The 17752-nt window shown below is 38.5% G+C and overlaps 1 protein-coding gene across 1 annotated transcript in view; it reads left to right on the top strand.

The window, feature by feature from the left end:
• Positions 1-17752, top strand: part of NCOA2 (nuclear receptor coactivator 2) — a 348889-nt gene that overhangs the window by 213977 nt on the left and 117160 nt on the right. Inside the window, exons 3-4 of the mRNA XM_006880449.1 lie at positions 11915-12019; positions 15173-15345. Coding sequence (XP_006880511.1) covers positions 11934-12019; positions 15173-15345 — 259 coding nt within the window. The 5' untranslated portion in view covers positions 11915-11933. The remainder of the gene's footprint in view (positions 1-11914; positions 12020-15172; positions 15346-17752) is intronic.

The following is a 17752-nucleotide window of genomic DNA, read 5'->3' as shown; positions in this document are numbered from 1 at the left end:
AATCGGGATGGGTGTGTCAGAGGCAGTGCGATTGGCCCAGGATAGAGCAGGGTTTAGGGCTCTTGTACGTAGGGTTGCTATGAGTTGCAAGTGACTTGACGGCACATAAAAACAACAACATAAACATTTAATCTTTAGAAGGTCTCATTTATCAATTTTATCTTTTCCAGATTGTGCATTTCTGGCTGTATTTAGCCTTCTAAGCTTGATCCCAGTTTGACTCTGATAAACTTTATGGTTTGGGGCTTTACTCCCAGATCTCTGATGGACCTTGAGTTGATTTTTCAGTATGGTGTGAGATGTGGATGTGACCTGCAGGTAGCAGGTCAGTTTTGCCAGCACCATTTGTTGAAGAGATTGTCATTTCCCCATTTGGTAGGTTTTATTTCCTTGTTGAATATCAATTGACCATAGATGGGTCCATATCTGGGTTCTCAATTATGTTCCATTGGTTTGTGTGCCTGTCATTGTACCAGTACCATGCTGTTTTGGTTATTACTACTGTGTAGTCTGGTCTGTGCATTGCTGTGCAGAGGTAACTCGTGGTTGCTGTAATGCTGAAGACTGTGACAGTGATGTGCCAGTCGTGGTAATGGGTACCCATGGTGGACGGTGTTGGCTGGAGCTTCCCGACTAAATCAAGCCTGGAAGCAGGAGCGGCATCCACTTCCGAAACGGCTTGTCTCCGGAAACTCTAAGTACTAACAGTGCTCAGGCCGTTCGTTCATAGAGTTGCTATGAGTTGTCTACGACTCCACGGCATCAGACAACAGCAACTGTGTAGTAGGTTTTGAGGCCAGGGAATGCTATGCCTTCCACTTCATTTTTGTTTTTCAAAAGTGCTTTGCTTATTCAGGGTCTCTTTTCTCTCCAAATAAACTTGAGAATTTCCCTTTCAATCTTGAAAAATTAATTTGGTATCGATTGGGATTGAGTTGAACATGTATATTGCTTTTGGTAGGATTGTCATTTTCACAATATTGAGGCTTCCTGTTCATGAACAGGGCACATTTTCCCATTTGTTTAGGTCTTGCATTGTGTCTTGCAGAAATGCTCTGTAGTTTTCTTTTTCTAGAGCTTTTTTATCTCTAGTTAGGTTCACTCCCAAGTATCTCTGTTTGTGGTTGGCTATTGTAAATGGTATTGCTGTCTTGATTTCCTTTTCTGAGTTCTCTGTTACTATAGAGGAATCCTACTGATGTTTGGATGTTGATCTTATATTCTGCCACTCTACTAAATTGGTCTACTAGCTCTAAAAGGTTTTTGAGTTTTGTGCTTTTTGGTTTTGTTATTGAGTCCTTGGAGTTTTGTGTGTATATAATCATATCATTGCTAATTGCATTTCTTTTAAAAAGCCCTGTGTAGTAAGTATGTTGCTCTAAACTAGTGAAGGTTAACTTGAATTTGTTACCAACTAATATGTGAGTCTCCAAAAGTTTCTAACTTAATTATAGTGACCATTATAAATTAATAATGAGCAATTTTATGAGTCTGAATCTGTACATTATATATCTGTATATATATTATATGTATAGTATATCTGTATGCTATATATTATAATATTATAATATAGTGGTTAAGGAAATGCAAAAGATCCAGTGTGAAAAACAAATGTATCCAAACATTGTCAATAAATCTATATAAAGTAAAAAATAAAGATTGTAATATGGAGATAATTGTAATTTTATTGCTTGAAAGTGAAAACTTGATCAACATTTTTCTGTGTAAAATGATGTAGTAAAAATATTAATAATGTGTCTGGGAAAATAGCATGTTATGTAGCTAGCTAAAAGAATTTTATTTTTGTAGTGTAGAATAGCATCCTGTATCTATGTAAAACGTGTTCTTTATCCAGTGAAAAGAAATGTGTGATTTTTCTGCATGGTCTAATCCATGCGTTTAATAAATCTTCATAGTTAGAAATCTTTAAGCTTTGATAATTTCATTGTTGCCAGAAATTGAGATTGTGCCAAAATATTGTTTGGTTTGGGGTAATTTTGTCCGGTTAATACTGTTGTGAAGGAGATATTTTACCATCTGTGTCAATTGCCTGTCTTCTGTTATCAGCTTACCAAATGCCGAAGTTTGGCCCACTCTCTGTTTTCCACTTTTTCAAGACATCTACACCTAAAAGCTAAAATCACATTGTACTTACTCAAGTATTAAGGACAGTGTTTTCTTAGATTTATCCAAGTCTGGCCCAGAAATTCTGCTTTTGTGAAATCGAAGGAATCCCTTATGAGATTCTTTTTAAGGGAGAAACTTTAGGATGAGTGTTTTCGTTGGTAATAAGGAGTTAGTGAGCAGAGTTTTAGCTGTTGAGCTTCTGAGCAATGAAAGCATTTCCTTCCACACTTTAGTTGGTTGAAAGTGGAAAAGTATATAAGTGAATATTAATGTATTTTTTTTATATTGCTTGACTATTTATTGGCCTTAAAAAATCTGTGAAGAATCAGATTGTAGATTATACACCCTATTTTGTGTGTCTCTTGCAAAGAGTTCTTGATGAACCTGGCAGGCTCTGGAAACCATGGACGCCTTTCTGGTTTCACATCAAGAACTTAGTGATTTATCTGGCCACAGCAGGGCCTCCTCCTGTAAGCGGTGACAAGGTCAGTTGTTCTAGCAGCTTTTTGGATGGCACTTCTGAGTTGGCAAGTTTGATCACAAAGCAAGGAATTTCAGAGAAGGTCGAGCTTTTAAAAAATATTTCTTGGAGAAGGCAGTGAGATCTGATTTTTGATCCCATTATTCATATTTTTGCAACAGTACTATCCTTACTTATTCTTTAACTGAATTTGTTTAGCATAAAATGAACAGATTAACAGATTGGGCTTGGAAGATGGCCTATACTGATAAAAGATAAAGTGTACCTTATCATTTACATTAACTCTGGATGATTAACTAGATTTTATGGTGTGAGGTTGTATTATAAGCACCAGCTATGTTACCTGATAAGCTGTATTCTGTATTAAAGGAGTCTGTATTAAAGCGTCTTTTGAGTTGTGTTAAGAGTTAACATTTTATCTTGCTTGCTGTCATTATGCCATCCACTTAGCTGGTTGTCTCTCACAAGATTTGGTTGTTTTAAATAATACAATTTATTGTTCAGTTGTATCTTAACAGCTGTAATTCATTCCTCTCCTATTTACTTTGTACAGGTAAATATCAGGGAATGTAAGGAAGGCTGTATGGTCACAATGAGAGCAGAGACATTGTTTTGTTGTTGATAGCAAGAACTGACAGGACTGAAACTTCTTTTCCAGTCTTGTCCTTTCCCATCCCCCACCCCAACATCTGGCAGAAACTGGCTTGGCTTGCTCTTAATAACTGTAATTACCATCAGACGCTGCCCACAGTTACTTCTATCAACTTCAGTTCTCTGATTTACATCGAACAGCTTCTAAAGTAAGAAAGAAATGCTTACGAATTTGAATTTTGTGTGAATTTTGAAACATGCAAAAATTATGAGAAACTGTCAGTTTAGGACTGTTCCAAAATGGTATAAAAGAGGAAGACCCTCAGTGAGAAGGATTGACAAGGGTCTTTAACAATGGCATCAGACACAGCAGTGATTGGAAGGATGGCACAGCTCTGGTTTTTTGTTCTGTTGATCAGGCTTCTATGAGTCGGAAATGACCTGATGACGCCTGACAACAGCAAAACAAAGTTTTTAAGCTTTCTGTTCTGTTCTTCTTTATTTTCAGTTTCCTACCTTTTCACGAAAAAGAATTTTTAGCTTTAATCTACTGAACCATATTTAACTTAATATGCAATTTATTTTCTTTTCCTTTACATAACTGAGATCTGCTAGCATAGTAGTTAGTGTATCTGACCAACTTTTAACTGAAAGGTCAGCAGTTCAACTCCACCAACTCTTTGGGAGAAAAGTGGATAGTAGAGGAAGGCCCTCTATGAGGTGGATTGATTCAGTGAGTGGGGTAATCAAGATGGGTGTGTTGGAGACAGTGTAGTTGGCACAAGACAGAGCAGAGTTTAGGGCTGTTGTACATAAGGTCACTATGAGTTGCAGGTGACTCGACGGCACATAACAACAACAACAACAACTACAACTCCTGCAAAGATTTATAGCCTCAGAAACCCAATGAGATCTTCTTTGAGTTGGAACTGACTTGAAGGTAGTAGGTTTTGTCTTGGTATTTGTTACTTACTGTCCATAACAGCTTAGTGTGCTTGTCTGTGGGCTAGAACACAGGTGTCTGGGTGTTGGGAGACAGACCCTCATCTCAAGGTCCACTTTTCCTCTGCTGCTTACTGTTTGAGGCCCAGAAGCCACCCAGTATGCAGCAGTGGAGACCTGGACACAAAGTCCCAAACTTGTTACCTCTTACTTCCTGTAACTCCTTGAATCTAGTCCCTGCATTTTGCCTGTCACCATTTGCTGCCAACAATGATAATCTCAAATCAGATGATCTTCTAGATTAGGACAGAACAGATTTTCTCTTAGAGTGTCTCATTAATGATTTTCACTATGGTTCCTCCACCAAAGGACAGAACATGAACCCACTTATCTGATCAAGGATTGCATTTCCAGCTTCCCTGTGGCAAGGCAAGAAAGGGGAAAGGGAAATACTACAGTCTTAAATTTTGTCTTTTCTCACAACCTGCATTATTTTGTTTTTCTTGGGGGACTAATAGTGATTCAGACAGGAAATCTTGAGCACTGGATCCCACCACAGTGGGATTTGTACTGTCCACCCTTCTTTCTTCCCACAACCCAGGAGAGACTATTGTACCTTCCCTTGTCATTGCAAATCACTCTGGTTTTTTCCCTTTCCTTGTTTCTTTGGTGAATTAAAAACTGAGGTGTGTACTGGTGACATACGTTGTGGCTCTGTGCCATCAAGTCAGAACCAACTCATAATTGACCTTCCTGCAGGAGAATTTTGTCCATCTTTATCCCCAAGGGACAGCTAGTTGGTGGATTGGAACCCCCATGTCTTTGGGTTGGCAGTACAGTTCCTTACCTACTAGGCTACCAGAGCTCTCTTGGTGACACATAACCTAGGAAAATTATTCACAAATTAGGATATTCTGGCAACACATAAAAATAAAAGGAAAAAAGCATGCTTATAAAGCTAAAAAAATTTAGATTTGGGGGAAATGTGTCTAATTTACTATCTCAAACGGAAAACTTGGTACTTAAATAGCTTCAAGAAAAAATTAATGACATTTGAAAACTATGTATAGAGTGGTTTAGAAGCATCCTTGAGTAGGGACAAGTAAAATATAACTTGTCCATATGGACAAATTAAAATAGTTTTATTCTACTTAGCCAGAAAGTGTTGTTATTAGCTCTTTATTCCTTATCTCTCTCAAGTTACTTTGTTGAGATGTGATCTATCTTTTCATAAAAAGATGAAAGTACTGGTATATGTACAATTTTGATAATTTAGAAGAAATTGTTTCCCTTCCAAACTGAGTGTATGCAACTTTTAAGTATTTTCATTCTCTTGAAAGCTATCTAATCTTATCACACTGTATACTTTTCATGTAAGGTCATTCTTTGTGAAGGAGAGAGCCACTTTCATGCACAAAAGTTACCAGATGTAGAACATTTTACTGTATAAGAGAGGTTATATTTTGATGAAATATAAAATTTACTTAAACTTTTATGACTTCTAAAGAGCTTCCTTCTGGGTAAAAAAATCCTTAGGTCATTTGTTGAAAGTTTACTTAGATTTAATCTGTAGTGTTTTTGTTTTACTTTGTCTTCTTTTTTTACATGCTCATAAATGAAACTATGAAAATTGTGGTTTTTAGAGAAACACAATAGTGAGTGTTTTCGAGTTGCATGAAAAGGGTTTTTGCTTCAGCCTCTTTTCCTTTATTATTCTCCTCATGTCTTGGCTCCCCTTGCTACCATTTAAAATCATATGTACCTTCCTCAAGGCCCAGGGCAGTACTTGCTCCATTGAGCATTCTTCCTTCTCAAATCTCACACTATGGCAGAAACCCACGTGCTTGATCAAAGAGTGCATAATTTTGTATTAGTGCCTTTCACCTATTTTATTGACTAGACTTTAATAGCTGCCTACAAATTTATTTCCCATCTTTTGTTTGTTTTATTATGGAAAAACATGTATGGGGACCCAAGGGGGTAAGGATTGGGAGCAGAAGAGTGAGGATGGGCAGGAATGAAATCACTGGGTTGCACAGTTTGGTGGGTGGAGGGAGTGGGTGAAGGAAATGAGAAAGATCTGGTGGGGACCAGAAAAGACAATGAAAGATAGAAAAGGTAATGGTGGGCATAGTCCAATGGTGATTTATTTTTTTTCTTAACAAAGAAATTGTCTTTTTCATTTGTGCGTTTCTAATTTGGGAATAAGACACAGACTCTCTGGCTGCTTCATGCAGAACAGGGGATTTGAGTTGAAGGGGAAGGGGAGCCTACTTTAACACTTTACTGGTGGTCTTGAGTTGAAGCTGTCTGCCTTATTGTTCTGTTAGGAGATACTTTTCTTAATGGTTTTCTGACCCCCTGGACTGAAAACTATTTGCCTAGGTGTTTGCCAGTGGGGTGACCTTTGAGGCTCCATCTACCTTTGCTTCCTTAGCTGGCAGTTATATTTCCCTTTTGTCTCTGGAACTGGGCTCAGGGTTCAGGTCTTGAACAAGACTCAGTGTTCAGGTTACCTATAGGAAAGGGAGCAAACTTAGAGAGAACAAACTTGTGGGTTACAAAGAAAAGGGCTATGGAGGTGTGACTTACAGATGTACTAGAGGAGGAGATGGAGGAAAGGAGCTTAGATAAAATTCTCATATACACCAGCAAACTCAGCATCTCCTCAGCACTCCCTAGGGTCTGGACAGCTCTCCCTGAGGGGCCAGGCAATACTAACTGGGGGCCAAGCGGCTCACCCCAGGGCTAGGTGGCAATCTTCATGGGCCACTTGGCACTCTCCCCCACCAAAGCCCTTCTGAAGTCAGTACCTTGTGCCCTACTGGAGACCAAGGTCAAGGACAGTACTTCTGGCTCTAGCAGTGCCATCATTGCCTCCTTCCTCTCCACCAAGTTGTCTCATTGTAACTTTTTTTTTTAATTTTTAATTTTTTTTTTTTACAGAGGTTTTGGATTTCCATTCATTCACTGCCGCAGTTTTCTCCCTTCCCACCCCTCCCCACCAGCTCACTTCCCCCTCCGAAGAGAGAAAAAAAGAAAAAAATTCCTTCATTAGTATACAATTCCCACGTCCCTTCCCCCCACCCCCCACCCCGAGTACACTTCTCTATGCAACCTTAATTCTGGATTCCTGTGCTAACCATAATACTCAATCATATATCACTTCTAATCTGTTCTTTCCCTCATCTGCTTCAATACAATATACATAATTTATCCAAGTTTTTCTGTCATACCCCTACCCTGATGACACACCCATTCTACAACAGTGGCACCATACAGTATTTGTCCCTTTGTGACTGAGATATTTCACTCAGCATAATGTCCTCCAGGGTCACCCACTTTGAATAATATTGCATGAGTTCCTTGTTTTTCAATGCTACGTAGTCTGTTGTGTGGATATACCACAGCCTCTCTATCCATTCGTTTTGTTGATGGACCCTTAGGCTGCTTCCAACTCTTTGCTATTGTAAACAAAGCTGCAGTAAACATGGGTGTGCATATATCTGCTTGGATGGCAGACATGGTCTCTCTGGGGTATATTCCCAGTAATGGGATTGCTGGGTCAAATGGTATCTCTGTTTGCAATTTTTTGAGAAAGTGCCACACCGCCTTCCACAATGGTTGCACCATCTTACATTCCCACCAACAGTGAATAAGAGTTCCAGTTTCTCCACATCCTCGCCAGCATTTGTTGCTTGCTGTTCTGTTATATTTTGCTATTCTGACTGGGGTGAGATGATATCTCATAGTTGTTTTGATTTGCATCTCTCTTAGAGCTAGGGACTTTGAACATTTCTTCATGTGCTTGTTGGCCATCTGAATGTCTTCTTCGGTGAAGTGTCTGTTCATATCCTGTGCCCATTTTTCTATTGGATTATTTACCTTTATCTTATTATGGTGTTCAAGTATTTTATAAATTCCGGCTGTAAGTCCCTTATCTGACATATCATTACCAAATATTTTTTCCCAGTCTGTGGCTTCCCTTTTTACTCTATTGGAGAAGTTTTTGGATGTGCATAGGGATTTGATTCTTAGAAGGTCCCATTCATCTATTTTATCTTCTCCTGGTTGTAGATTTTCCAGGATACTTGGAAGACTTTTTATGTTGTGGATTAGGACCACTAAAGTTCTTCCAAGCTTTTCTTGAATGAAGTTTATAGTCCTTGGTTTTAGTCCTAAGTCCGTGATCCACCTTGAGTTGGTTTTTGTATATGGAGTGAGGTGTGGATCTTGTTTTAGTCTGCATACAGCTTTCCAATTTTGCCAGCACCATTTGTTAAAAAGGCTGTCATTTCCCCACTTAACTGGTTTCATCTCCTTGTCAAAAATCAGTTGACCATAGGTAGATGGGCTGATTAATGGATTCTCAATTCTGTTCCATTGATCTATGTGTCTGTAATTGTACCAGTACCATGCTGTAATTGTAACTTTTAAGTAGGCATGATTACTTTCCCCTTCCACAAATGGAGAAGGGTCTTCCAGAGTAGAGAACAGACCCGCTCAAGGTTGAAAAAGTAATAAAGGCAGTAGAGCAAGCATTCAAACCAAGGTTGTCTGAAGGCAGGCTGTGAGATGGCGAGCTCCACACGGTGCTCGGGTTGGTCCTTTTTCATCTTCCTCTGTCAATTTAATTTAGTTCTTGGAAGCAGTAGTCAATAAATCAAAAGATGTGGTGCATTGAGAAAATCTGCTGTCAAGGATCTATCCAAGGTAATCTTCACTGGGAGCTAGATGTTCTGCCAGATGGGTCCTTTTTCTCCCGTGGCTCCATGGCACCAACACCATCCCACCATTTCTTCCCGTGCCCAGGGCCCGTGGCCACTGGCAGCTACTGCTGCCCACCATGTGGGGTTTCTGTCATGCAGGGGTGCCTGCTGCCTGGCCCAAGCAAGAAGATTTCTGGCTCCAGCAGCTGCATGGGACTGCAGCAGCATGGGCTCAGTGGCAGAATAGTCAGAGGCAGGGGAGCTTACCCATGGTTTTTCAAGAATCTTTGTCTTCTTGATATTGAACTTTCATCCATGTTGAAGACCAGTAGTCAGTTGTTTAGCTGTTTCGGTGTAGATAAACTGTGAGCTGTGGAAGGCCATGGTGATCCTTTTCAATGGGACTCAGTGCACCTCCATACTCCTCACACTGTTTACCCCCATAGCCGTCATCTTGGTATCCCCTATCACCTCCTCACCTTCTTCATTGTATTTTGAACCTTATTTTCAGTGGCTGATAGGCAGTTGTAGTGTAACATTTGTTTCATTGTGTACCATCAAGTAGAGAGAGACCCATAGCTGGTCCTCCAGCAAGTTTTCCAAGACAGTAAATCTCACAGGAGGAGATTACCCATCTTTCTCCCATGCAACAGCGGCCAGTGGATTCAGAGTCTGTGCTTTTGGGTTAGCGGTGCCACTCCTTACCACCTAGAGCTCCCTGAGGAACATTTTAGGTGCGAGGAAAACAGCCCTGGGAGCACCGACAAGCTGGGAGCTAGAGCTGTTCCTGCCTCACTGGTAACTTCATAGTTCGAGATAAGAGTAGCTTATTTCAGGAAGGGATCTTTACTATAGCATTTTGTTTTGTAAGCCTGTATATAAATCCAGGTTCAGCCATATGCTAATTCAGTAACCCCGGGCTGTTACTGATTGTATCCTCATTTGAAAGATGAGGTAACTAAGAAGCTACTTTAGCATGCATGCTTTAAAATCGTGTGTCTAACCAGGTAGTAGAGGTAACATGAATATCTGGTCTTAGTTTCTCTTCTGTGTGGTTATGGTGAATAGTACTGAGTATCCCATGGTGTACCAAAAGAACAAACAAGTCTGCTTTGGAAGACGTGCAAACAGTGAGTGCCTTAGGGGCAAAGATGATAAAGCCTCATCTCACTCACTTTGGGCACATTTTAAAAAGCAACCAATCCTTGGCGAGAGGCATTATGCTGGGAAAGGTACAGGGCCAAAAAAAAGGAGAAGACCCCCAAAGAGATGAATTGGCACAGTGACTACTACAGTAGACCTGGGCATGGCAAAGATTGTGAAGGTGCTGCAGGATCGGGCCAGGGTTCAGACCTGTTGTTCATAAAGTTACTGTGTGTTGTAGTTAATCTGACAGCACCTAACAACAGTAGTCCGTTTTAGAAGATTCATTTTGTCGGAAGATTACTTACTTTATTGTAGCGGAATACACATTATACTTCTTATCACACCAAAATTGTGCCCCCAGTATAGGATCTCAGGAGTTGATTATATTGTTCCCACCCACAGGAAGCGCCAGTGTCAGCTTGGAGAATTGTATCCTGGCTGTTGACCTCTGGTATCAGATGTAAAATTGATGTTCCTTCCCATAACTGAAACAGTTTCTTTATCCTACTTAAATATATGAGTCTTAAAAATTAACTTTAACTCACCTGCCCCTTTGGGTTGAACTAGTGGCTAGAAAAAAGGGTTGTAATGAGATTGAGGCTGGGCACCCCAGTGATGCGGTGTTGAGGTGACTGCTGGGTGACAGGCGTGCTTGGTCGTGGATGTTTTCTTTTGTTTACTTTTCTCTCGTCCTTGATGAACATGTTGCTCCCTGGTGTCTTCTCTGAGCCCCTTGGTCTTCTAACTTGCTCTTCCCTCTGATTTTTCCCATCCAGAAAAACATTAACCCACCTACACACTTTGAAGGTGGTTGTTTTTTGGAAGCCTGGGGGCAGAAGGAAGAAAAAAAATAACAGAATTGAAACTCAGAGAGACTTTAAAATATTAATGTAATCTTCTTTCAGTGCCTATTAAAAATTTTTGCTAAGAATTTTACTAAGTACCTTAAATAATAGTCATCCTCAGTGTTTTCAAAATCTCTGATAGTCTTTTAGTTTTTCTTGGAACTTAAACCTTTATTACTCACTTGCCCCTTGCCTTCTTCAGTGTCATTTTGATTTTATTAATGATGACAGTGTGAGGTCACTGCTTCTCTTATCACATGTTATTTTACTTTTTTAACCAAAAAACCGGAATGGAAGCCAGTCTTGGTGTTCCCCACCAGCATCAGTAAAGTTTGGCTATTGGGTTGTGATTTTTTTTGTTTGGGGGTTGGTTTTTTTGTTTGTTTGTTTTGTGTTGTGTTTTGTTTTGTTTTTTAATACATCTTAAGAACTTTAGTGTTATGATTAGAATCAACTAAGGAGACTTAGGGATGTATGAGAGGAAGTCAGTGGTGCAGAGAACAGCTGAAGAGAAGGTGCCGTAGGAGAGAAGGAAAGTTCTTCACCCAGGGACATTGCTAACAAAGGCTTGTGGAGACTGGGGTGTTGCAGGAAAGTAGGAGCCTCAGATCCCCCAGGCTAGATTGAGTTTCACAGCCTCTTTCTGGGTTTTCTGTCATGATTGAGCTATAGCAGCACGGGCTTCACATTGGCCAACCCAAAACAGAGACTGGGAGGAGCCCTTACACACCTGTAGTTTCCACATGGTGCAAAATTGTTCTTGGAACTGAAGGCTGCTGGCATAAGACCAGGGTTAGCATATAGTTTATGGTTCTGTAGAAACATGACTCTTGTTTAAAAAAATATGGACCCAGTGAGGTAGGGTTGTTTGTTTTTTTAACTGTTAACTTTTGCATTGACTTTCTAGGAAAGTATCTTTCAAAATTTAATTTGCCATTATAAGCTAGACACAATTATAAATAAAAATAATGCTTTGGTTACTGTTGTCAAAAGGCTGATGTTTTATTGTTAGTACACTAATCGGACACATCATCAGGTCTTCTCAGTTTTGTTTTCCTTTTTTCTGTTTGCAGTTGCTGATATGTGTTCAAGATGAGTGGGATGGGAGAAAATACCTCTGACCCATCCAGGGCAGAGACAAGGAAGCGCAAGGAATGTTCTGACCAGCTTGGACCCAGGTTAGATTCTTGTTGAGAAAAAGAATGCATGATATTCATGAAGACCTTGAGGCCTATTTGAATTTTCGCATTGTTAATCTCGATTCAAATGTCCTATCTGATTTTTCCTGTTAAGTGTTAAACTTTTAAATACATATGTGTTTTCTATTTTAAATACACTAGTAACTTAGAGTTTTTATTACTCTTTATAAGAAGAAAACTACGTGTTACTTTTAAAACTCCCTCTGCCTTTGATTCTCTTCCTTTGATCTTGAGGGGGGTTTTTTTGGACTTTGAAACAGTCTTTCCCTGTTCAGTCATGGCAAACAAAGAAGCCAGAATGGATTAGAATTTGTAAAATACAGATATACTAGAACAAGAACTAGAAGAGTGAAAGGGATTTTTTTCTTTAATTTTTTTTAAATTTTATTTTACTAATTTTAATGAACATTTACAGAGATTTTGGATTTCCATTCAGTCATTGAAGAGTAAAAGTTTTAAGTATCCCTTCTGGAAACTCAAAATCTGTGTTAAAAAGCAAGAACAGTGTGTTGTGTAGGAACTAAATCTCTTGGCCAGCAAGAGTTCGAAACCACATAATCTAGTGCAAAGATGGCAGGTAACTGTCCTGCTCTGAATGTGTTTGCCATAATCAGCCACTGGCAGTGACACCCTTCAGGCACCTGAAAGGCCTGCTCCACCTGTCCTGAATCTCCTATTCCACAACCTTGACCTTTCTGAGTTATTCCCATTCTGGCTATCATTTCATTACATCCACTTTTTAGAAATTCAAGCAGGTCTGTTCCAGTGGCAAAGCATCAGCCATGACTGAACCAGTTCAAACAAATTTATAAAGTCCTGGTTAAATCACAGAATACTATAAAGATAAGAAAAAGGAAAAATACTTTCTTTTAGGCTGAGTTTTTTAGTTTTAATGATCAAGACATGATTTACTACACTCACTTGCTTTTGAGTTGAGGACAAAGATTATAGCGTTTAAGTGAATAAAACAAATACTGTAAAAGTTCCATTACCTTTATTATGGATCAAAGTGTAAATTGTCATAACCTTTAATCAGGTAAATTTAGCAAAAATCTATTAAAATTATAAATGCATAAAAATAAGCAGCAAAAATTTATAAGGGCATGGCTGCTTTTATTAACAAAAAAAAACCAGTGTATATGCATTCATTGGAACACGGAATGGATTGAGAAAAAGCATGGTTTTAAAAATTGTGTATGGGGTGCTACTACTTGTGAAAATGGAAGTCTGTAACTGCACTGCTTAGGATCTTAGAAAACTAGTAAGAGTTGTTTACTGTTTTGGGAGAGGAGAATTAAGGAGATAGGTTAAAAACAGGCTTTAAGTACTATCAGTTACTTAAAATGTTAGAGAAAAACAGCAAGTTTTAATATGTGATCAATAAGATTAGATAGAAGAATAATAAGGACCATTTTAAGACAAGTCATCAAGAGAAGGAAAAAAGGCTTTAAAAGGAATATTTTTTTTTCAAATCTTTCTCCAACTAAAGACCAAGCAGAACGTAGTTTTTAAGCCTAGTTTCCTTAAATCCCCTGCCCCAGCACCTCTGTTACTCCTAGATTTTCTTAGTACTTCTTGCAAGCTAAACCCTTCTACTCCTTGACTGCTTTTTATCACTCAGAAATTTACCTAAAGGGGAGTTTGGTAAAATGCATGCTGTGGCAATTTATGGTATTGCCATAGCCAGGTGGGCGTGTGGCAGAGGCCTCTCCCTCATCCATCAGGCGCTTTATAACCAGTGTATCATGTATTATTAATTATTATTATTATTTTGTGCCACTGGGCCCAAGATCAGAACTGGATTCTTCCAAACATTCTGCTCTCTCCTTCCTTTCCTCGTACTTAATAAAGTGAAAACTAGAGGTAAAATAATACTTAGAAAAATTAATTTCTCCTCACCCTCTGCTCTACCAATAACTCACTGAGTGATCTTGGACAAATCTTGAAACCACTATAAAATGAATAAATTGCGTTATATTTCAGCCTTACTACATTATGGAAGCAAATCTGACGCTTAGAGATGGATAGTTGGAAATCTATTCCAAAGTTTTAGATTTTTTTTTAATTTTTATTTTATTATTTTTGTGTGAGTGTACCATCAAATCAGATCTGACTGGTGCAGGAGGAGATTGTCCCTCCTTCCCCAGCAGAGCCTCAGGTGGATTCGAACTGTGTGCCTCTGGGATTGTAGTTGCAGCTCCTTACCACTAGGCCACCAGAGCTCCCCAAATTTTTAGATTTTTAACATTAGGATTGCATACAGATGATTCTGTCAGGAGACTGACTGATAGCTTCATAAGATAATTTTCATTTCCTATTTATTGTGTTGTTGTAAATGCCATTTACTAGACTGTACTGCACTTGAGAAAATGCACACTGTTCTTATCAAAGAAATCTATTTGCTGTTTTATCAAATACAAAGGACGTTTAACCTTTTTCCCTCTTACTAACTTTTTAAAACTTTAGTTGAACTTGGACTGATTTTGTTTTGCATGTCATTCACCTTGGGCAGTTAACAGCTACGCTGCTTCAGTTTCACTTTTGTTTCTAGCTGGTGTGTGTGTGTTTTCTATTTTATTTTGTTTGCATTTGGTTTGATTACCAACATTCTAAAAGTCTGAAATTATAGTACTTTTTTGTTGTTATATTTTGTTTTACCAAAATTATATTATGATTTGTTGTACTACATTTTTTTCTTTTCTTTACCAAAACAATCTTATTTATTCCTATCTTAATTAGGTTAAATTCACGTTCTTTTTAAAATTAACCTTAATTAAATTGTTGCACCATATTAAGCATGTGAGTCCTGGTCTTTTCTGTTATGAATCTTCTAGTCCAAAAAAAAAAAAGACATTAATTAAATATATTGAACAAATGATCACATACATAAATGCATAATTGCAAACTGAAATTTTAGTTTACAAAAACTATACATTACTTAGGGCAGTTGTAGATGTTTTTTAAACATCCCAGTGTACTTCACTGCTTATATAAATAAAAGTTTGCTGTCCTTATGTTAGAGCTTTTTTAGAGGGGTTATCTCTTTTTTTAAAAAAAAAATTATATATATATATAAAATAACTCTTTCAAAATTCATAATGAAAATGCGTTGTTTTTTTTTTTTCTGTTTAGCCCCAAAAGGAGCACTGAGAAACGTAATCGTGAACAGGAAAATAAATACATAGAAGAGCTTGCAGAGCTGATTTTTGCAAATTTTAATGATATAGACAACTTTAACTTCAAACCTGACAAATGTGCAATCTTAAAAGAAACTGTGAAGCAAATTCGTCAGATCAAAGAACAAGGTAAGAGAACTGAATTCATATTTTGAAGGGTTGTGTTGATTTCTGTTTTACCATGTGTGAGAAGTACCTTCAGAATCCCTTTAATCCATTTCTGATGCTTAAATTATTGATGAGGAAATGATGTCACCATGCAAGACAAATGCAAGTATCACTTGCAGTGGTTTATAAATAGGCATTATATAAAATTCATCCATTCCCTAAAGACAGAGGAGACTGAGGTGAGTCAGGGTGATGCAACTTTTCATCTAGTAAAACTAAATTAGGGGCCCACTGGCTCTCCACCCCACCTTGGAGTTCTCAGTGCTTACACAGCAAGTGGCTGTCATAATTTGCAAGTGAGGATCCAGTTCACAATGGAAACCAGAAGTAAGGAAGTGAGGCACCTTCTGTTTCAGCTAGTCAGCATATTTTATTGAGTCAGAGGCTCCACTGGCCACGCCACCAGATTAGAATTTCATGTCCTGAATGCCAAGCACTTTGAAAGCCTCTAACTTCTAGTGAGAATTCTTTTGTGAAGTTGAAACATAGAACATGACAGTTTTCTTCCTGGGGTTTTCTTTTACTCTTAGATCATTTTTTGCCTCTCTTCTTTGATACTATTGCTTACAGAAAGGTTTTAAGAAAATAATATTTTTTTTAAAAATTTTGACTTTGTGGTCCCCAAAAAATCCTTTTTAAGGCAAGTATGAACAGTGTATATTCAGTGCTCAGGGCTAAGTGTACTCTTGAAGTGTCTGTCTGGTGCTTTCCTTGGGCTGAGGTAGATTATTATCTCTTGTAATCCATTTTTTTAATGCATTCTTTCAGATTACATATTTTTAATAATGTCTTTTATAGAACATTCATGGAATATTTTCTTGTCTCTAGTTATATGTCCCTGAATCTGTCAAAAATCCTGTCTGAGCTTAATATCATCATTGGATTTTCTAGTTTCATGCATAGACTTTGTATAAACTCTCTTTTTTAAGAACTTGCAAATAAGTAGAGGATACACAACATACTTTCTAATACAATGCATTCGGAAATTCAGTTACTTAGTGGTTCCTCCCTGAGATTCTTAACCTGTGAGCCAAGTTGTTGTTTCTCTTAGTACTTGTTTCAATCAGTCTTCATCTCTCTTCTCTGTTTGGGGTTCACTCTTCAACAAAAACCATTTCAATCTCAATTTGAACATTTTCTCATTTTTTTTGGTGCCAGCAAATGGATAAAATAGTATTCCCATGACTTAAAAGGAACTGTATTGGAGTAACCTCTTGCGTGTTATGATCCTAACCAAAAGACAGCATCTCCTGGTGGTTCTGATCCCTCAGCAGTTCTGTGGAAGAAAGAGGAGTTGACTCCTCAGAAACATGATGGAGGGTCACTGGACGTCGGAATCAGCTGATGGCAGTGGTTTTGCATTTGAGAGTTCTTGGGAGAATTGACTAGTTAAAGTTTTAAGGCATATTGGCATTGTTGTATTACTGGTTGCTGACATCACTGCAGTAGAGTTTTGTTGGGTTGTTTGGGGCTTTTTTGTTTTTGTTTTTGTTTTGTTTTTGTGAAGCAAGAAATACTTTATTGTCCATGGGGAGGGCTGAGAGTCCACAGTCTCTCATGGGTCAGGCTAAGTAGAGAAATCTTTAAGCTTATTCTTAGATTTCTGAAGAGTTTGAGTGACACGAGTCTGTGAACATTGCACATTATATAATACATTACATTTTGAAGTAATTCTATTTATATAAGCCACTAGCAAGGTCTTGCACAAGATTTTAAAGTTTTGCAAAACCTTGTTAATTCCCCCTTAAACCATAAAACACGTTCAGATGTGTCATGCTGGGACTGTGCCATACTGTAACTTGCTTTATTCACAGTCTGCATGCCACAGCCACCCAAGAAGCAACAACAGTAAACACCTGGTCACATCTTACTCTTTTAACAATGTTCCTACAAATTTGAAAGCAACATGTTTTGAAGGTGGAAACCAAAGTTAAATGCCACCCAAAAATTGAAAAACACAATCATAATTTCTCAACTAATCAGATGTGTTTTTTATTCAAAATGGGTGACCCTGGAGGACATTATGCTGAGTAAAATGTCTCAGTCACAAAAAAGACAAATACTGCATTTGTACCACTGTTGTAGAATGGGACTGACATCAGGGTTGGGGTGGTTGTTGTTGTTATGTGCTGACGAGTTGCTTGTGACTCATAGCAAACCTATGTACAACAGCCCTAAACTCTCGCACTGTCTCTGACACTCCCATCCCGATTACCCCCCAGAGGGCCTTCCCCTCCTGCGCTGTCCCTCCACCCTCCCATGCATGATGTCTTTCTCCAAGGACCGGTCTCTCCTCACAACATGTCCAAAGTATGTTAGACGGAGCCTCAGAATCCTTGCCTCCAAGGAGCCACCCAGTTAAACCCTT

The sequence above is a fragment of the Elephantulus edwardii genome, unplaced genomic scaffold (assembly GCF_000299155.1).
Source record: "Elephantulus edwardii isolate Elephantulus edwardi_28Jun2011 unplaced genomic scaffold, EleEdw1.0 scaffold00008, whole genome shotgun sequence".
In the NCBI taxonomy this organism is placed as follows: domain Eukaryota; kingdom Metazoa; phylum Chordata; class Mammalia; order Macroscelidea; family Macroscelididae; genus Elephantulus; species Elephantulus edwardii.
This window is presented reverse-complemented; position numbering and strand designations above follow the sequence as displayed.